The 22,624-nt window shown below is 44.2% G+C and overlaps 1 protein-coding gene and 1 pseudogene across 1 annotated transcript; both read left to right on the top strand.

Moving 5' to 3' along the window:
* Positions 1 to 3,513: 3,513 nt before the first annotated feature.
* LOC115679248 (extensin-2-like) lies at positions 3,514 to 7,699 on the top strand (annotated as a pseudogene).
* A 12,686-nt stretch (positions 7,700 to 20,385) lies between these two features.
* LOC130137803 (extensin-2-like) lies at positions 20,386 to 22,264 on the top strand. Its single transcript, XM_056310075.1, has one exon. The coding sequence runs from the start codon at positions 20,425 to 20,427 to the stop codon at positions 22,066 to 22,068; it is 1,644 nt and encodes a 547-aa protein (XP_056166050.1). The 5' UTR covers positions 20,386 to 20,424; the 3' UTR covers positions 22,069 to 22,264.
* Positions 22,265 to 22,624: the final 360 nt, after the last annotated feature.

Below are 22,624 nucleotides of genomic sequence, written 5' to 3'. Positions count from 1 at the left end.
GAACTTGATTGGTGATACTTACGTGTAATAGTCATGCTTGATGTTCTCTTGTTGTTGGCATGTACTTTGCTATTGATTTGCCATTGACGCCGGTGCGGTAAGGATCAACTCATGTTAACGGCGATCAATTCCTCCTCACTTGACATTAGTGAGTTCACTTATTGGGTCTCCCTGACTCATCCCCCGATGTTTTCCTTTTTAGGTCCGTAAAATGGCATCTCCCCCGACCCGTTTCGGCACCCCTATAAATATGGAAGTTGAGGTGGTCGATGCTATCGACACCAGTGAACGCCGGGCCTACCCTCGGGTTATTACCTATATTATGGTTAATGAAGGCCTTGAAAACTTGGTCCGCCACACTTACATGGCGTGGTACCGCTGATTGAATGGCGACTTGGTTGGACCCCTGTGCGGGTACAACGGCCCCTTTGGTGGAAATGGCGGGCCGGCTCTAGGGGGAGCCACGGGCGGGGCGTGAGACAGCCGAGCGGACAGCGGCGAGAAGGGGAGTATGAGCTATGTTGGAGTTCGAGGAATCTAGGAGCATTGAAGCCGTAGTAGCAAGCTTAGGACACCCAAGCCATAACTTTTGTTGTGTATAAATGGCTAAAATTGGTTAAGACCCGTAAGTCGGGTTGTAAAATATACTTGCGTGTGCTGTAAATACAAGGTTTGCTCATGATGCTTGTCGTAACCCCCCTCTTGTGCTTAATCAAAGATAATAATGAACGGGACATCGCACTATTAATCCCAAGGTGGGGGCGTTATAGCAAGTGTCACGGTCCGGAGGCTTTCTATGCACGAAGGACCATCCAGACCGTGGATGATCTAAGAAGAAGTGGAACCCTAAAATCTTCTAGGTATTTTTGGACTATTTTTGTATACTCTAGAATATTCCCTAGAGCATTTCTTAGGATATTCCTAAGGACAGGCAATATGATAAATGTTCACAAGTGGATAGAATCGTCATCGTTAGATCGAAGGGGCAATCTACGGTTGTAGTTCAAGCCGTACTTGTATATATTGGGGGCTCCTTCCCCTCATTTGTACTATTGCTTCTCTTTGCGATCCTTATGAGTGTGAGTGAGTAAAGTTGCCTTGGGAAGAAATTCCTATGGCATCAATTGGGACACACAAGGGTAGCTTTGTCAAAACCCGTTGAAACCTTCCCATCACTTCTTTGTAGAGCTCAACAACATCCAATTGATTTTGACACAACTTTTTTTTATTTTATTGTAGAAGCAACCTCTCCAATTTGCTCCGAGAGCATTGCAAACCTATCATTGTTGTTAGTGGCACACCTTTGCTTTCTATTGAACCTTGAATGACCTTCTATTCTTTCATAGTATTGTCACTACTTTTTATCTAATCCAATTGAGCTGTCCATGTCCACAGCATGAGGCAAGTCGATGTGTCGAAATTGTTCTACAAAGCTTCCAGTTGCCATGTCTTTTGCAGCCAACTAGAGTGTGTTCATCGTATATCTCGATTTTCTTGTTCAAGTACTTCCCTCGGGTAGGATGTGCCAGCTTAGTCTTAATGTCTCTCTTTTCAATATGTAAAGAGCATATGAAGCATAAGCAAACAAAGGTATAACAGCCTCCATTTCGTACGTATCTCAACATGCTACAAACTAAAACCTCATGAATCAACGAATTCCTAGCAGCCTTAATATGACAGCTATCTTGAAGATCAAAAGAGGATATTTTTCCCTTTCATATGTTGAGAAGCCCATTGTAACTCCAAATTTTCGCTCTAGATGGTTATTCCTATTATAAATCTACTATAGACCGAATCTCAAATGTCTAACATATATGTAAAGGGAGGATAACCAACACTACAGGTACAGGTGCATGTATTCTTTTCCATGAGTAACGAATGCGAAGAGTATAAGTTATATTACAATAATATTATCGGGGTGTAGTGCCTCTTATAACATGCTTGTATAGTTCTAGAATTGCTTATAAGACAATATAAAGTATCAATAAATGGTCTCAATAGACATTATGCCCTTGAATATGGCAAAAGACTAGCAATTGCTCTTTGATTGACACATTTAGCTTTCCGTGTAATAAATTATTTGACACAAGAACTCTACACAATTCAAAGAAACTTGTGGTCTCATGCGTATTTGATTGAGACAATTAGGGCATGAGTGATAGTATCATACTCACCATTGCATATTTTCACCGGATAACGTACTGTAGGGTTATTATCTCAATTTAGCAACGATATAAAATGATATGAATTACAACAAGACACTAATGTTGTATGTTTGTTTTCACGAAATGAAAGTAGAATAGATCTAATGGTCTCGAAACATTAGTGTGATATCCAACTTTGTTGTCACTCTATGTAGCTCCTTATATCAGAAAACCTTTTATTTTAAGTAGAAATTTATAAGTGACTATTAGTAGATAATTAGATCTCTCCCTAAGAGTAACCCCTATTTCAACTACAGATGACCTCACTCACATTGATCCTTATTGATTGCAAGAAAGATTAGTGTAATCCCCTCTATAGATAAGCACATCTAAGTTCCTATGAGGAAAAAAGCAAAAGGCTTCTTTTAAGGGTTTTCTCGATTCCCCCACAAACCGGATTGGGGTGCATTGGAACCTGGTTCCCGATTGTACTTTGGAATTATGCTCACCCCTATGTACCTCGACGAAGGATAAAAAGCTATAGAGACTCATAAAGAAAAGTAAAAGGTGAAGAAGAGAAGCTTTGGAAAGCGTTTTCACCTTTTTAGATCAAGGAATTCACTTTTCTAATTTTATGCATAAATGTTTTCGGTGACCGGAAAGTGTTTTCGGTTGACTAGTCATTTTCAGCAAATTAAATTGGCGAAAGTCCGGAAAGCTAATTTCTGGAAAATACTTGCACTCAAACAAGCACACCCTAAGTGTGAATACCAAGATATTATGGATAAAAATAAGCCGCTAATCACTTGAATAATTATTCATAGGATGAGGAAACCTTGGAGAATCTTTGGGCGCCATCAACCTCTCTTGATAGCCAAGTTCGATTTCAATGTGCACTTGCTCCCAAGAAATTATCACGAAAGATTTAATTAGTCACTCTTTTTCCTGTATAACGAAAATGTACAAGTATTTACCAAATTAGGAGAAAAATTACACAAGTTGCAAGCTAGGTGTTGCCATACGTAGATGTATAATATACATTTATAAACCAAAACCTAGGTGTTTGTTTTACATCTTCAAATCATTCACAAGGGTAAGTAAGGGTTTGCCGAATTTATTAAGATAGGGTTATTTGTGTTCACGGCATCTTCTATAAGCTTATCTATATTGTACATGTTACATAGTTTTATATCACTTGGAAGCTCGTGCATCGTCAGGGGACGATTTTCGATCCAAAATGGTAGGTGACAAGACAACATTAATCGAGGAATTTAGATATTTGGGTTTGGTTCCAAAGACGTGATTAGCTTCGCAAATCACAAATTCTCTCTCTCTCTCTCTCTCTCTCTCTCTCTCTCTCTCTCTCTCTCTCTCTCTCTCTCTCTCTCAAGTAGTCAACTACGCCAGAGCAATCTCTCATCCCTCTTGCATGTATAATAATGCGATATTTCCAATGTGCAATCCACTTTATATTGTTCCTCCTCCTCCTCCTCCTTCTTCACATTTTTCCGACGGCATTAAATTCGATCCAAGTTTTACGTTGACTTTGCCCACCTAGTTTGACTTCCGCACAGCCGCATGTCTCGCATCGATTCGATTCCATTCCGCCAAGGCACTATTTTATTCGCTTTGAACACGTCTATACTCGGAAAATTAAGCACGGTCGATAAATATTTAATTACATCACTAGCTGTCATTAAAAAAAAAACTATATAAATTATCAACCAGAACAATTCCACCACCCCCCATAAAAAAAACGAAAAAAACTGCCCCGTCCGGTTGAACTAACATGCCGTTTCGACATGCTCTACACGAAATAACACTATCGCAAGCAAAATCTTCACCATATTATAGCAAGCAATCTTTGCATGCCCACGCACGTTTTGAGCAAAGAGAAAACGAAAACACACGAATAAAATATAAATATTCAAGTCAATCTCTGTTTGTTAATAATCAGGAAATGAAAATTCGAGATTCCTATCTTCTTTTATTCACCAATTATTAGATGGGCGTGCTTGCCATATAATTGAGAAAACTTGGTTATCGTGGAGATTCCACCTCTAGAAGCAATTATCGTGCCAATATTCAACGAGTGGAGTCATAAATCAAAATAAAATATAATATTAGGGTCATGGCGATGAATGGGTATATTTGTTTCTTGAATTATGGGACGTGTCTCTATAATTTGTTATTAGTCTCGCTAATGTGTAATTAGCCTTCCCGTGGTCTACCGGATTTAGTTAAGACATTCGCTAATATGATTGCTAAATATAAAATGATCCCACCGAACTTAAATGGCACTTGTAAATCAGCAATAATGAGATTCTACACATGTAAGTGCAATTTTTTTGAATAAACGACAGATGCAAGGGATCAACGCATGTTTCCTAGGAGTGAGTACTAGGTTTGGTTCAACCCTGAATCGAACCGAATCGGCCTCAACTGACCGGTTCAAGGCCGGATCTAAAGAGAACCGCCTTGGCTCCTGGTTGCAAGGGTTCTAAATCGGTTTCGAAGTTTCTTTAGAAATAAAGTACTTTTGCACCCAAAAAACAATCGAACCATGATCTGCAACATGAAACAATATAACTACTTACCTGACATATCTTTTTGTAGTGAAATGATGCAGTTTTTATCATAGGAATTTGGTGTTTTACCTAAAACATAAAATGGGCCGGCTCCCAAATAGAATCAGGAACCGGACCGAAACAAGCCGGTTCAATTCCCGAGTCCGATCTTTCAGAATCGAGGGTCACAAGATTAGTTCCCTGTCCTAGTTCGGAAATTGACCTGCCCTAAAATCGATCAATCCACCCTAAGACGATAGATCCCCGACATCTCCTCTCCTGCTACAAGTTCAATGATCCTTCTCTATGCCTACAAGACCAAGTCCTCAAACAGTACACTTTAGTATGATAGTCACAATCGTGGAGCTGTAGAATGCGACCCGCTTCTATCTGCCAGAACTTTGGCCAGCATGCGAGGAGGAGCTAAGTCTTCACTAAGACACATTCATACACTCATCGTCCAATTGCCTAAAAATTCAGAACATTACAGTGTCTCTTTGGGTCAACGTAGGAAAAGTTCAGAACACTTTACATGGGAGACGCGTTTTCATTTTGTTTTTCTAATGTTAGGGTTTATTTTTAATTTTAGTTCATCCAGCCATCCTGCACCTCGCCATGAGAGGCAGAACCGACGTCCTTCGTGGGAAGCCACCAAGCACCAATTGAAAGAGACAATAAAAAACAAATTAGGGTTTGTGGGTCAAATGCATATGAAATTTTGATTTCACGTATTTATTTTCCCCATCTTCCAGCCTGTTAATTGGGTTTCAAAAGAGATAGATAATCACTGCTGATGATTGTGGAGGTCGCTATATAAAGGCCTGCACATGGCCTTCCCATTCATCACCTACCTCAACAGTTCTCATTCGGAAGCAAAGTTGAGTTTGCCACACCAAAATGAGTAGCCCAAGCCGGTCGAGGCACTGGCCTCGACTGTTCCATGCATTGGCATTTTGCCTTATCATCGCATGTGTGTCCGCTGACTATGAGCCTTATACCTACGCGTCGCCCCCGCCGCCGTCGCGGAAACACGTAGAGCAACCTCGTTATCTCTACAAGTCTCCGCCACCGCCGGAACACAAAGTGCATCCGTATTATCATCTCCATAAGTCGCCACCCCCGCCCTATGTCTATAAATCCCCGCCACCACCTTCTCCTTCACCACCTCCTCCTTATGTGTACACGACGTCACCGCCACCATCACCATCTCCTCCACCTACTTATTACTACAAATCACCTCCTCCACCGTCGCCCTCGCCTCCGCCTCCATACGTTTACAAGTCTCCTCCGCCACCTTCTCCTTCCCCACCTCCTCCATACGTGTACAAGTCGCCTCCACCACCCTCGCCATCTCCACCACCTCCGTATGTTTACAAGTCTCCACCCCCACCTTCTCCTTCACCACCTCCTCCATATGTGTATAAATCACCTCCACCACCATCTCCATCTCCGCCACCTCCATATGTTTACAAGTCTCCACCGCCACCTTCTGCATTGCCCCCTCCTCCTTACGTCTATAAATCCCCGCCGCCACCCTCACCATCTCCACCACCGCCCTATGTTTACAAGTCTCCCCCACCGCCTTCTCCTTCACCACCTCCTCCATACATTTACAAATCACCTCCACCACCATCACCATCACCTCCACCTCCATACATCTACAAATCTCCCCCACCGCCATTCCCTTCACCACCTCCTCCATATGTCTATAAATCACCCCCACCACCATCACCGTCACCTCCACCTCCCTATATCTACAAGTCTCCCCCTCCGCCTTCCCCTTCACCACCTCCTCCTTATGTGTATAAATCACCGCCACCACCGTCACCATCACCTCCACCTCCATATGTTTACAAGTCTCCACCACCTCCTCCTCCATATGTTTACAAATCTCCTCCGCCACCATCACCATCTCCCCCACCCCCGTATGTCTACAAGTCCCCCCCACCGCCTTCACCATCACCACCTCCTCCATATGTATACAAATCACCACCACCACCTTCACCATCACCCCCACCTCCATATATTTATAAATCTCCTCCTCCACCATCCCCTTCACCACCTCCTCCTTATGTGTACAAGTCACCGCCACCACCTTCACCATCGCCTCCACCTCTACAAGTCTACAAGTCCCCGCCACCACCTTCACCTTCACCTTCCCCACCTCCTCCTTATGTGTATAAGTCACCACCACCACCGTCCCTGTCACCTCCACCTCCGTATGTTTACAAGTCCCCGCCACCACCTTCTCCTTCCCCACCTCCTCCATACATGTATAAATCACCACCATCTCCATCACCTCCCTCCACCTCCATATGTCTACAAGTCCCCGCCACCACCTTCTCCTTCCCCACCTCCTCCATACGTGTATAAGTCACCACCACCACCATCGCCATCACCTCCGCCACCATATGTCTACAAGTCTCCTCCACCGCCTTCACCTTCCCCACCTCCTCCATACGTGTATAAGTCACCACCACCACCATCACCATCACCTCCACCTCCCTATGTCTACAAATCACCACCTCCACCTTCACCATCACCCCCACCACCTTATGTTTACAAGTCACCACCACCTCCAGTGAAGTCGCCGCCGCCGCCGCCATACTACTATAAGTCTCCACCTCCACCTTCTCCATCACCACCGCCTCCTTATATTTATTAGTCACCGCCACCACCAGTAAAGTCACCTCCTCCTCTGTACTACTATAACTCGCTGCCGCCGCCTTCACATTCACCACCTCCTCCTCCATACTATTACACATCTCCTCCGCCTCCCATGGGGTACTATTAGGTGGCGATTTGATCCCCTCCGAATGCTGAAGAAGCTGGTGCAAGATATTACCATTCTTTGGCGATACACTTTACTTGGAAGCAATTATTTGATTATTATTCACATGTACTTTTCAATTTGATATGTCCCGAGTGACAATCATTGTATAATTACTTTGAGCAATGAAACGTGTCTGAATTTAGTTTTTATCCATATGTCTTTAGGCTGCGGTTTCTCACTCATTCTGTCCTCCTCTTCCCTCATTTTTACTTTCTACATGTATATATCGTGCTTTGCCCCTTTCTACACATATAGACACATCTTAACACTCATTTATTCACGCTCTACACACATATACACAACTTGAGGACCCTCTCATAACCTTCCAGATAGTGAACTCACACAAGCAACTAATGATTACCTTACTAGCGAGATATCTGTGATCATAAACCTACTAATTTAGAGACGTTACCAGTACAGATAAAAAAGAAATGTCATTTATAATAAAGTCTATCATGCATGTACACATGAAAGCCAAGAGATGCGAGCTATTTCTCAGTATAGTATCAAAGTACACGTAACATAATCAAGACTGAACCATGAACGAAATTGATCATTCATTTTCTTTTTGGGAGAATAATTTCCTTGTTAATCATAATGTAGAAATATCGAATTTAGATTTTTGTTGTGTACGCCGTCAGCGCAAGTGATTATTCACATCATTGCCTGTATTAAACTAACACTTCGGTGTTTCTAAATCACGATTATCGCCAATCCAGCACCGCTGATGGAAAGACCAAAAGGTTTGAGGCCCTCCTATACATATAAAGGCATATCTGCTCCTTAGACATCATTTGTCAAATGATTGTACTTAATTAGTTATGACCATTTTCGTATGTAATATCTGTCCTTTCTAGTAGAAAGTCGTTAGGCGAAAAAGGAAGTTTCGATCTTAGACTCATGACTAAATTCCAAAACGATTTGTTAGGTCGACCCACCTAACGAATGCACATCGTTGGATTTACATTGTACAGACACCCTACACCGTCTATCATCGGCAACTCAAACTCGGCCTCGCCAGCCTCCAGCAGGGCTGATTAAAGCCATCGACCTCATATCAACAAAGATCTGGGGCTCACTCGAGCCTTGCCAGAGTTGAGACTCACACCTTGACTCGTTGCCATCGCCTCTCATTTAATCATCTTCGTAGACGGCGACGGTGGCGTGGGAGGAATCTGGTCGACAAGTGAGTCGAGAGAGGTAGTGAGTAGAAAAAAACATGAGGTCGCGATGGGAAAGATAGAGGGGCGGCAGCGGCACTTTACGGCTGTAGAAGGGGCGGTGCGACGAGTGCCGTTGAGGATTAGCTTGAGGCGGCGACGCACATGCGATGTTGGGCAGCCGGTGACGTGGGGGCAATGCAGTCTGGACGTCTGGTTAGGAAGAAGGAAGAAATAGAAGGGAGAGAAGGGGGGTAAAACGGGAATGTGAAAATATTATTGAGGGCAAAGTTGAAAGAAAAAAAATCATTAACCCTTGAATAGCATTCCGAAAATGCTGACATGCAAATGTTGGGTGGGGGTTACGTTAAGCTAAGTGACTTTGGAAATGCTAACTTTTACTCAAATACCATTGAGATTGGGTTACCATGGACCTCAATTTTAGCACTAGGGCCTTTAGGCTTTAGAGCACGAATGATAAAATTTATATTTCCTGGACCTATTTCTATTCCTCGGACAAGTTTCTAAGTAAAAAGTAACGTTTGATAATGATGCGAAATTTTTGTTCCCCTAACAGAAATTACAGAAATTCGTTTAATAGGATATTCTTAAATTTACGTTCTCGGCGGTGGCATACACCTGCGGGCGGACGGGAGCATGGCGGCGGGCGGCAAAGAAATGGCGGCCGCGGCAAGGGCGAGCAATAAAAAAGAGTTGTTATTTCTATTTCTGTTCTAGAAATTGAAAAGTATAAAATTTTACTTCTCATTTATGTTCCAAACCTATTTCTAGGCTAAAAATTTGTCCTGAAAATAAAAAAAATGAAATTATTTTACCAAACGGATTTTTGTTCCAAACTTGTTCCCAGGAACGAAAAAAAAAAAAACAGGGAAACATAATGGTTATTATTCGCGCCCTAAGGCCCAAAGGAATTTTTAAATACTCTGCCAAAGACACCCGAGTTGTTAAAAAGTGATTGAATATTCAACCACACCTTAGCTAACGGATTAAGTTTTGCGAGTAATTAGTTTTGGGTCCGACGCCTCGCCGCCGGGCGAGCTCGGCGTCGCCCGGCTCGCCCGGCGGCGGCGAGGCGAGCTCGCCCCCATGGCGAGCTCCGCCTCGCGGTCCCTTGCCGGCCGACGAAGGCGAGCTCGCCCGGCCATGACGAGCGGCTGGCGAGGGCGACCTCGCCCGCATCCGGCGAGGTCGAGCTCGCCCGGCCATGGCGAGGCGACCTCGCCCGGATCCGGCAAGGTCGAGCCTCGCCGTCGCACGGCCACGGCCGGTGCTCGACCTCACCGGATCTGGGCGAGGTCGAGCCTCGCCATCGCACTGACCCACGGCCGGGCCTCGACCTCGCCATCCGGGCGAGGTCGAGCTCGCCTCGGCCATGGCGGGGACCGACCTCGTCGCGCATTTGGCGAGGTCAAGCCTCGCCGTGGCGTGCGATGGCGAGGCGGAGCTCGCCATGGCCGGGTGAGCTCGCCTCGCCTAGCTCGCCTTAGCTTGCCCAACGGCGGCGAGGCGTAGCTCGCCCGGTGGCGGCGAGGCGCAGCTCGCCCAACCATGGCGAGCCCGCCCTCGCCGTCGCACGCCCGTGGCGAGGCCGGGCGAGGTCGCCTCACCTTGCCCGGTGATGGCGAGCCTCCTCAAGCTGGACCTCGCTCGGCCGGCACTCGACCTGGCCCGGGGGGGAAGAAGGAAAAGGGAAAAAAAGAGAAAGGAAAAAAAAAAATTTCGAAAAAATATTAAAATATTGCCATGTCACGGCCGGCGTCCACGTCAACTCCGGCCGGCCAAAAGGACTGAATTGGCTCTGACAAAATTTACATGGTATTAGAGAAGGAGAATTTGAGTCCTAAATCATTCTAGCCCCTACCTGCTCCCCAGTTATATAGTGGCTTCAATCTTAGGTCATAGTTCAGCCTACGTGAGGATGTTAAAAGCGTTTAAATATTAAATAACGCACTGATATAACGGCTTAAGTATTGAGAGTGGTCAGAAAGAAAAGGCCAAAAAAATTATAGAAAGAATTCCTGAAATCACATATACTAATTTAAACTCGAAACCATCGTCAACCTGGACGGGCGGTCTAGTCTATGAGGTTTTAGAGATTCGCATCACTTGAACTGCGATTCAAATCCTCCAACGGAAACTGTACATAACCGAATTAAGCGTGAACACCAAGATGCTTTCGATGGTAATAAGCTGCTGATCACTCGAATAATTATTCATAGGATGATAAAAGTTTGGATAATCTTTGAGCACCATCAATGTCTATTCATTGCCAAGTTTTTTTTTTTTTTTGGTCGAAAAAGAAACGCATTTTATTAGAAACTAGAGCAAAGTTTGTGTAACATCTGAGCGTAATAAATCTAAAAGAGCCCACGGGGGGTTCGCAAGCCAACTACAAGGAAGAGTCTTCTTGCGATGGGCCTTCACGATCCAGTCCACAACTTGATTTGCATCTCTGAGACAATGGGCTAGTCGGACACCTTTAAGTTGGCCCAGTCGGAATCTACAATCTTCAATCCAAGGACGAATGGCCCATGGGCTCTGCTCATTTCCCATCTAGTAGCGCACAAGTGATAGGTTATCACTCTCCACAACAACCTGTAAATCAGTTCCACTGTGCAGATCAAAGAGAGTCTTCACCCGTTCGAGCGTCTTGACGAAACCTGGATCGATTTGACGAAACCGTCCACTACAACACCGTTTGAGTCCCGACATAATCCAGCAACAGCTCTGTCCTTCGTCACTTCCACCAACGACCCATCTGTGTTAAACTTCAAAACGCCATATGCCGGCAGGAGCCACTTTGTAGGTGGAGTTTCATCTCTCTCAATTTTCGATTTTGCCTCTGGAGCCCACCTAAAGTAGCTTTTTTGCACTGAGAACGGATTGTCTACCACCATGGTGGCTTGCGGCTGTCTTGATTGAAAATATAGGCATTTCGGGCTTTCCAGATTGACCACGGGATTCCAGCTAGCTCTTCTTTGGACGGTAAGAGATTATGCGATTCAAATGGCTGTTGGACCTATATATCTATTCGCGTAATGTCCTGTTGCTGAATTTTAATTTGGAGCCTCTGATCAGCCCAAACCTCTTTTGTCCAGTTGCAAAGGAGAAATAAATGTTTTGTTGTTTCCGGTATTTGGCAGCATAGGGGGCAAAGCGGGTCAGGTACAGCTTTCCTCTTGTAAAGATTCTCCATAGTAGGGATTGCGTTCTGGCATACACTACATAGAAATAGATGAATCTCGGGATAGGCATTAAGTATCCATATATTCGTCCATAGGGCTCTAAGTGGTTGATAGGAGGATGATGGTTGATTAATACTCTGTGGCTGGGTTGTTGTAGCTTGTTATACGCGCTTTTGACTGTGAAGCTTCCGGCTTTATGTATTGTCCACAAAAGTCTGTCTTCCCCAGCGTTCCTACTCAGAGGTGTTAAAATATGTCTCGATTTTGAGCCCGAAAAAGAAAGTTTCCTAATTCAAGTAGGTTTCCTATTTTGAATAGGTTTCAATTGAATGGTTTTCTAGTTGGAAAAGGTTTCCTAATTATAGAAGGTTTTCTAAAAATAGGTTTCCTAATTTGGATCTAATTTTTGCCTATAAGTAAGAAGGGAATGTTATCTGTGAAGATTATCAAAGAGGAGTTTTTGCTAGTGAATTAACCTAAGAAGATATCCGAGTGTTTGTAGCGATTAATTCTTGCTGTAAGAATTTGTGTCAATTCCTTTGTGAGATTGAGAAATTATTTCATGAGAAATTATTGGGCTAAACACTGCGTGAATTATTGGATGTAATTGGGGCTTGGGAAATACTGAAAGTGTTTGAGTGACTCGAGTGTGGTTGTAATCTCCGTTGTATCACTTGATCTATAGTGGAATTTCGTGCTGCTCTTCCCGTGGATGTAGGTCACTACGACCGAACTACGTAAATCTGGTGTCCGATTTATTTTTTTTACTCTGTCTATTTTACTGTTCGATCGCTTGGCTTCCGCAACAATTGGCATCAGAGCCCGGCTTGGCTGAGTTGAAGCGAATCAATGGCGACAAAAGAAGGAAAAGTGAGAATCGACAGATTTGATGGGAAAGATTTTGGTTTATGGAAGATGTAGATTGATGATCATCTATATCAGATGAAACTGCACTTGCCCCTATCTGGGGTGAAGCCAGAGACGATGAAACAAGCTAACTGGGAATTGCTGGATGTACGAGCTTTGGGTGTTATTCGACTGACGTTGACTCGTAACGTCTCGCTTAACATCGTGAAAGAGAAGACCACTACGTGTTTGATGGAAGCCCTGTCGGACATGTATGAGAAGCCCTCTGCAATCAATAAGGTCTATTTGATGCGACGTCTGTTTAACTTGAAGATGAGCGAAGGTGCGTCAGTTGCTGATCATATCAATGAATTCAATGTGATCGTTAGTCAATTGAGTTCAGTTGACATTGACTTTGAAAATGAGGTACGTGCTTTAATTCTATTATCCTCATTGCCTAATAGTTGGAATACTACTGTTACTGCTGTTAGTAATTCCTCTAGGTCAACAAGTTTGATGTTTGATGGTGTTCGAGATTTAATTTTGAGTGAGAACATCCGTAGAAGAGAATCTGGTGAACATGCATCTACTACTTTAGTAGGTGCAAATAGAGGAAGAACTGGTACACATGTTAGCAGAAGTGGTATAAACACGAATAGACGAAGTCAGTCAAGGACCGATGGTGTTGTCTGTTAGAGTTGTGGCAAGAGGGGGCATCTTCGAAGGGATTGCTTTAAGATGAAAAATGAAAAGGGTAAGGAAATTAGAGTTGAATTTACGGATGATGTTGCAGCTGTAGCTGATGGTAATTCGGATAGTGCTGATTTTGTCTTGTCTGTCACTGATTATTAATCGTTTGATGGATGGATTATGTATTCTGGTTGTTCTTTTCATGCTACATCAAATAGGAACTGGTTTACTACTTATCAGTGCACGGATAGTAGCAAAGTGCAGTTGGGGAACAGCGTTGAGTGCGATGTTGTGGGTGTTGGTGATGTCAGAATCCAAATGTATGATGGTATTGTGAGGACATTGACTGGAGTGAGGCATGTTCCAGAGTTGAAGAAAAATCTGATTTCCTTGAGTGCTTTGGATTTAGCTGGGTGTTAGTATTCTTCGGAATGTAGAGTTCTGAAAATTGTTCGAGGTGCCTTAGTGATAATGAAAGGAATAACACAATGGCCTGTATGGACTTCAAGGTAAGATAGTGACGGAATTCGCTACGGAGACGTCGGAGGCATCGGTTCGAGAGTCTGAATTATGACATATGCTTTTGGGGCACATTAGCGAGAGAAGCCTGAAGGTTTTAAGTGAAAGAAATTTGTTATGTGGTTATGTTGCTGATGAATTGAATGTATGCAGGTGCTGTGATTTAAATCAACGGCGGAAAGTGCAGTTTAGTGCGATTGTCAGAGAAACCACGGATATTACAGAATTAATTCACTTGGATGTTTGCAGGTTGTCGCGGTTTCCTTCGAGGAAGAATGCCAGATTTATGCTAACGGTTGTTGATGACTACTCGAGGAAGACATGGGTGTTTATGCTAAGGCACAAGTTTGATGCTATTGTCAGGATCAGACAGTTGAGAGCTTTGATCGAAAAGGAAACTGGTAAAACGATCAAGCATGTGCAGACTGACAATAGTATAGAGTTTTACTCAGAGCTGTTAAATGAATTCTGCATTAAGGAAGGCATAGTGAGACACCGTACCAGTGCCAATGAACCACAACATGTTGCAGAGTTGATGAGCAAAACATTACTAGAGACGGCCCATAAAATGTTCTCTAGTGCCGGTATGGCTAGGAGATTCCTGACGGATGCGCTTAATACAGTGTGCTACCTGAAGTATAGATCCCCATCGACTACGATTGGATGTCAGACTCCCCAAGAAGTGTGGTCAGGTAACGTTGCTGATTATTCTGTTCTTAGAATATTTGGTTGCCCATGTTATGTTCGAGTGAGTGATGGTAAGCTCAATGGAAGGGCAAGAAAGTGCATGTTCCTAAGTTATGCATAAGGTGAGCAGGGCTATTAGTTGTGGTGCCTGGAATTAAATTCACCTGTTGTCAACAAATAAGTTACGTTTGACGAGTCTCCAGTACTTCTAGAAATGAGTGTTATTGGCAGTGTTCATATGGATCTGGACGGTGTTCAGCTTGAGGTGGAGTTGCAACCAGAAACTCTTGAGGTAGCGGGTACTAACAAAGTAATCGACACGGATGGTGCTTGTAGCAAGGTGGAGCCTATCGAGCCAATAGTTGTTGTAAATGCTGATATTGACAAGATGCGTATTAGATCTCCTGATAGATATGGATGCAACGATGGTTTTGCTTTATGCACAATTGAGGAGGTTGTGTCTGAAAATCCTTGTAGAGCAGTTAAAAGTGCATGCAGAGTTGGTGTTTTGATGAGGTCATCGGTTATAGCAAAGTTCAAGCGCGGCTTGGACTTAAAAGATGTCTGTGGCGGTTGAGCCCATTGGGGGCTGTGGGATAGTAGTAGCGAAGTTCTGACAAAGCGATTGTAACTTGGCTCAAATGTCGAGCCAATGTGGAGATTGTTAAAATATGTCTCGATTTTGAGCCCGAAAAGGAAAATTTCCTAATTCAAGTAGGTTTCCTATTTTGAATAGGTTTCATAATTGAATGGTTTCCTAGTTAGAAAAGATTTCCTAAAAAGAGGTTTCCTAATTTGGATCTAATTCTTGCGTATAAATAAGAAGGAGATGTTATATGTGAATATCATCAAAGAGAAGTTTCTGCTAGTGAATTACACTATGAAGATATCCGAGTTTTTGTAGCGATTAATTCTTGCGGTAAGAATTTGTGTCAATTCCTTTGTGAGATTGAAAGATTATTTCATGAGAAATTGTAGAGCTAAACACTGCGTGAATTATTAGGTGTAATTGGGGCTTGGGAAACATCGAGAATGTTTAAGTGACTCGAGTGTGGTTGTAATCTCCGTTGTATTGCTTGATCTATAGTGGAATTTCGTGCTGCTCTCCCGAGGATGTAGGTCACTACGACTGAATCACGTAAATCTGATGTCTGATTTATTTTCTTTACTTTGTTTATTTTATTGTTCAATCACTTGGCTTCTGTAACAAGAGGAATGGCCATAATTTCCTCCACAATATGCTCATCGAACAAAACATTCAACAACTGTTGATTTCATTCCATCTTGTTATGGTTAATCAACTCCCCCACTCTTTAAGTTTTCATTGCCAAGTTCATATTTTAATGTGCATTCACTCCCGACAAATTATCATGAAAGATTTAATTAGTCACTATGTTTCTAATATAACGAAAATGAACGAGTATTTGCAAAATTAGAAGAAAAATTACATAAGTTGCAAACTAGGTGTTGCAATATGTAGATGTATAATATAAATTTATAAACCAAAACCTGGGTGTTTGTTTTTATCTTCAATCATTGATAGGGGTAAGGGTTTGCTGAGTTTATTAAGATAGGGTTATTTGTACTAGGGCAACTTGTGTAAACATATCTTCTTTGTATTTCTTAATCATATTAAGAAAACGATACAGTTAATATCAGCTCATTTCTCTTGATCCGCCCTAAAAAGCGGCTTTCTTCCGAAAATGTCTTGCTTAATTACATGTCATATAGTTTTATTTCACGTCGTGCACCATTATGGGTTTGATTTTCGATAACAAATGTTGGGTGACAATGTTAAACTAGTAATTAGATACCTTCCTTACACAACCTTGTCAATTAGTCAACTACGCCAGTACAATGTCACATCCCTCTGGCATGTATAATGCTGTATTCAATGTTTAATCTAATTATATATTTCTCTTTCTTCTTTATCATTTTCTCGGCGGCATTTAATTTGATCAAGTTTACTTTGACTTGCACCCGAGTTTGAACACAGTTGCCCGCATCGCATCGATTCTGGCAAAAGCTGGAGGTTCAGCATATGGAAAACATTATTTTATCCGCTTTGAACACATTTATTCGGGGAAAAAGCATATTAATTAAATACATAATTCATCGGTAGCTGTCATAAAAACTATATAAATTTTCAAAAAAAAATAAAAAAAAATTGGACCGACAGTGATGAGGCAAAACGCCTTGTCTGGTTGACTTAAAATGTGGTCCGATCATGCTCTATAAGAAATAATACTATCACAAGCAAAATTTTCACCAATTATGGCAAACAATCTTCGCCGACACACGTTGACATTCGTTCTTGATATTTAGGAAATATAAAATCCGAAATTCCTCCTTTTCTCTTTTCCCCAGTTATTACATGGGCCTGATTGCTATAAAATTGAAGAAAAACTAGGTTATAATATTGAGGTTGTCTTGGAATTTCCATCTCTAAAAAGCAACTCTCGTGCAATATTCACCAAATGAAATTATAAAACGAGTGAGATACACAGGTGATTTGTATTAAAAATATTTCATGTCGGAGAATTGCTATGGTGTGTAGTAATTAGTATATACCGTAATCGATTCATAATTTATAGATTTAAACTTTTGAGTAATGTTTGGTATAGCTGGATGTGTCGGCAATCCAGACTCTGACTCTTCCGGGGTTGGCCTTCTGCTGCGCTTCCAACAGAATCAAAGCAAAGGAGACTACTAGGCGCACGCAACGAGTGGCTATAATAGTTATTGAATTATAGGGCATCTTCTCTATAATTTGTTATTAGTCTCACCAATGTGTAATTAGCCTTCCCGTAGTCCACCTGATCCATATAAGGCATTCGCTAATACAGTTGCCAAGTACGAAATAATCCTACCAAACTTCAATGGCCTATCTAAATCAGCAATAATGAGCTACCAAACATATAATTATTATTTTCTTTCTTTTTCCTAGGCAAGCAAGCAATCTTAGGCTGCGTTTGGTCGACCGGATAAAAACCAGGATAGGATATGTTTTATCCTATCCTGTGTTTGGTGGTGGTCCAGGATAGGATAATGTAGGATATAGATCGGATATAGCCCGGATAAAAAAATCCGGGGGAGGGGGTGGGATAGACCCGGATAGGATTTCTAATGCCTATTTTTCCAGAAACCCTACACTCTACTCGCCGTCATCTTCATTCCCACACCTTGTGTGCTTTCACCAAAAAAATTTCTCGGCTTTTTTTCCTTCACTGACTCCTTCGGTCCCATGAATAGCAAAAAATAAAAATAAAAATTATCCTATCCGACTTTAAATCCGTAGTCCACCAAACAGTAGACAGGATATGAAGAAATCCCAGGATTTCTTATCCTATCCTATCCAGTCCTATCCTATTTAGAAATCCAAACGACCAAACGCAGCCTTAGTGAATAAACAATAGACGCAATAAGTCCAACGAGACCACTCAAACCCAACGAACCTCTAACTCTTACAAGAAGTTTAACCGCAATGGGGTAACTTAAACAACCGAATGGCGATAACGTGGTAGCATTCCAAGCAAGTTCGAGCGTTGGGATAACGAAAACCTTTCGTCTTTTGTAGCACTTCGAGAACCCCACGAAAGTTGGCTCTTCCTTAGACATGTCAAATGGGTGGATCGGGTTGGATAAAAAATGGTCCGATCCAAATAGACCTATTTAACTCGTCTTGACTCATTTTCACGTAATGTAAATATAATGACTTATATCCGACCTGACCTATATTGTTAAAACACTTCCATATTTAACTCAATTTAGGAAAATTCATACCCAAACTGATATGAGAGTACGAAGTGAGTAAGCGTAAGATTGAGTGAGGGTAAGAGAGATGAGTTGAGTTTAAATAAATTGTAAACCCATTTATAACCCATTTAACACCTATATTCATCCTCTGCACCAAGTCAACAACTCTTCTACTAGTCATGCGACGGCAATGGCAAACTGTTCAACGATCCTTGTCTCTATACCTAGAAGAAGACTAAAGCCCTCAAGCTGGCATACTTTAGTGCGATCTTTACCTATTTGAACAAGTTCTAGCAACCCCATGTTGTATTTTGTCACGATGATTAAGTTATTATCAAGTTGGAAAGCTGTCGAAAGCGACAAAACTCGGGTCAGCATGCAAGGAGGAGCTAAGTCTTCACCAAGACACGTTCATTCACACATTGTCCAATAATGGACTTAAGAACAATAGCCAAATTTGTTGACCTCTCCTATTCACATAACATCTTCTCTCGGGTCATTGCAAAACAAATTCAGAGCACTTGTTACGGGGAAACGAGTCTTCATTTTGCTTTTCCATATTATGGTTTATTAATTCTAGCTTATCCAGCCGTATGACACCCTCACCTACTCTGGGCCGTTTGGTTCGGCTTTTCAAATGCAACTTGGGAGAATACAAATACCTTTAGGTAAAAGCCACTTGGGGAAATGTAAGTGGTGTTTGATAAAAAAAATTTGTGAAGCTACTTTGGCCTAAGTAGTGTTTGGTAAATTTTTTTTTGCAAAGAGCTTTGGTAATTTTTAGTTTTAATATTCCAGTTTTGCCCTATTACTGTTCATCTTCTTCACCGGCGAGGGCAGATATGGTCGGCGAGCGTGGCCGGCGAAGCGCCGGCAAGGTCGCCCGACCCAGGCGACGGCCGCCTGGGGTCGGGCGACCGCCCAGGCGCCGTCGCCCGGGTCGCGCAACCTCAGCGACGTCGGCCATGGTCGCGACCCGGCGGCGGTCGCCGGAGTCGCGCGACCCAAGGCGGTCGCCCGAGTCGCGCGACTCCGCGACAGCCGCCCGGAGGTTGCGCGACCCAGCGACGGCCGCCCGAGGTCGCGACCCAGCCGACGGCGCCCGAGGTCGCGACCTAGCCGACCGTCGCCCGGGTCGCGCGACCCAGCGGCCGTCGCCCTGGGTCGCGCGACCTAGGCCGACCGTCGCTCGGGTCGCGCGACCCAGCGGCCGTCGCCGGGTCGCGACCTCAGCGGCCGTCGCCGGGGTCCCGCGACCTCGGGCGGCCGCGCCGGGTCGCGCGACCCAAGCGACGGCCGCTGGGTCGCGACCCAGCCGATGTCGCCGAGGTCGCGCGGACGGCCGGGCGGTCGCCCGACCCCAGGCGGCCGTCGCCTGGGTCGAGCAACCTCGCTGGCCCTTCGCCGGCCAGATCCGCCCTCGACGGCCGTTCGCTCGCTGGCCACCCTCGCGGTGAAGAAGATGAACAGTAACAGGGGCAGAACCGGAATAAAGAAATTTGAGTGAGGACAATTTGGGAAGGGAAAAATAGGCTTCAGCATTTGTGGAATGCTGAAAGCCCAAAGCTGGTCCGGACCAGCTTTGGGCTTTCAGCATCCCAAATGCTAACTTTCGGCTTTCCGTTTCCCAAATCCTGAACCAAACGGTTCAGCATTTTGGGAAGGGGCTTTCGAGCCCGAAAGCCCCTTTAGCTCGAAAGCCCCTTCCCAAAGCTGAACCAAACGGGACCTCTCTCTTTGAAATGCTCATTCCAGCCAGAACTGAGATCCTTCATGGAAACCCACCAAGCACCAATTTAAAAAGACAGCAACAAATTTGGATTTGGGTGACGTTCATACGAAATTATAATTGCACATACCTTTCCATCTTCCAGCCTGTTGATTGGGTTTCAAAAGAAGAATAGAGTAAATGATTGCGGAGATCACTATATATAAAGGCCTGCACGTAGCCTTCCCTCCCATCACCTACCTCAACAGTTCTCAATTGAGAAGCAAAGTTGAATTCGCCACACCAAAATGAGAAGCCCCAGCCGGTCGAGGCACTGGCCTCGACTATTCCATGCATTGGCATTTTGCCTTATTGCCACATGTGTGTCCGCCGACTATGAGCCTTATATCTATGCGTCGCCATCGCCGCCGCCACCGCCGAAACACATAGAGTATCCTCCTTATCTCTACAAGTCTCCCCCACCACCGAAACACGAAGAGCATCCACCATATCTCTATAAGTCTCCGCCACCGCCCTCACCTTCCCCGCCACCGCCCTATATCTATAAGTCCCCACCGCCGCCGTCTCCTTCACCACCTCCTCCTTATGTGTACAAGTCGCCGCCGCCGCCGTCACCATCTCCTCCACCTCCGTATATCTACAAATCACCTCCCCCACCATCACCTTCACCTCCGCCTCCATATATTTACAAGTCTCCGCCGCCGCCATCTCCTTCCCCGCCTCCTCCATATGTGTATAAGTCACCTCCACCACCTTCGCCATCTCCTCCACCTCCATATGTTTACAAGTCCCCACCGCCACCTTCTCCTTCGCCACCCCCTCCATATGTGTATAAATCACCTCCACCACCATCTCCATCACCTCCACCTCCCTATGTCTACAAATCTCCCCCACCACCATCCCCTTCACCACCACCTCCTTATGTGTATAAATCACCGCCACCACCGTCACCATCACCTCCGCCACCTTATGTCTACAAGTCACCTCCCCCGCCATCCCCTTCACCGCCTCCTCCTTATGTTTACAAATCTCCTCCGCCACCATCACCATCTCCCCCACCCCCGTATGTCTATAAGTCCCCCCCACCGCCTTCACCCTCACCACCTCCTCCGTATGTGTACAAATCACCTCCGCCACCTTCACCATCACCCCCACCTTCATATGTTTATAAGTCTCCTCCTCCCCCATCCCCTTCACCACCTCCTCCTTACATATACAAGTCACCACCACCACCATCACCAGCGCCTCCACCACCTCCACCTCCATATGTCTACAAGTCTCCACCACCACCTTCACCTTCCCCACCTCCTCCATATGTGTATAAGTCACCACCACCACCATCACCATCACCTCCACCTCCTTATGTCTACAAGTCACCACCTCCACCGTCGCCATCACCGCCTCCTCCCTATCTTTACAAGTCTCCACCGCCACCTTCACCATCACCGCCACCACCTTATCTTTACAAGTCACCTCCACCTCCAGTAAAGTCACCACCTCCCCCATACAACTATAAGTCTCCACCTCCACCTTCTCCATCACCACCACCTCCTTATGTTTATAAGTCACCGCCACCACCAGTGAAGTCTCCCCCTCCTCCATACTACTATAAATCTCCACCTCCACCTTCCTCGTCACCACCGCCTCCATATGTCTATAAGTCACCCCCACCTCCAGTGAAGTCACCCCCTCCCCCATACTACTACAAGTCACCGCCTCTACCCTCGCCATCACCACCACCTCCTTATATGTACAAATCACCACCACCTCTGGTGAAATCACCGCCTCCTCCCTATTACTACAAATCTCCACCTCCGCCTTCTCCATCGCCACCACCGCCTTATATTTACAAGTCACCACCACCTCCGGTAAAGTCACCTCCTCCTCCATACTATTACAGTTCTCCTCCGCCTCCCGAGGGCTACTATTAGGCGGCAATTCGATCCCCTCCGAATGCTTAAGGAGCTGGAGCAAGAATAATACCATTCTTTAGCCATACGCTTTACATGGAAGCAATTGTTTTTCATTCGTATCCACGTGTACTTTTCAAATCGATAAGTCCCAAGTGACAATGATTGTATGATTACTTTGAGCAATGAAAGCATGTCTGAATTCGGTTTTAATCCATGTCTTTGTGCTGTCAATTTTGGTTTCTCACTCATTCTGCCTCCCCTTCCCTCATTTTTATTTTCTGTATGTGTGTGTATCTTGTGCTTTGCAACTTTCAACGTTCCCAAAAACAAAAACCCTAGCAAATATCTTTTCGAGGTAGTTTAAAACTGACCAGGGACTGAGTCAACGGATAGCAATCTGACATCTCTTAACATAATGTACGCTGTTATAACCTTCCAGAGAGAGAGAGAGAGAGCGCGAGCTCACAAAAGCAACTAATGATTGCCAAATCAGCGAGATGTCTATGGCCATCAACCCACTAATTCATGGACGTAACAAGAACAGGAAAAGTAGAAATATCGTTTACGGTAAAGT

The sequence above is a fragment of the Syzygium oleosum genome, unplaced genomic scaffold, assembly GCF_021117445.2.
Source record: "Syzygium oleosum isolate NSW1041296 unplaced genomic scaffold, Sole_v2.1 Sole_v2.03, whole genome shotgun sequence".
Lineage (NCBI taxonomy): Eukaryota > Viridiplantae > Streptophyta > Magnoliopsida > Myrtales > Myrtaceae > Syzygium > Syzygium oleosum.
The sequence above is the reverse complement of the archived record's forward strand: the minus strand, read 5'-3'. Positions and strand labels throughout refer to the sequence as shown.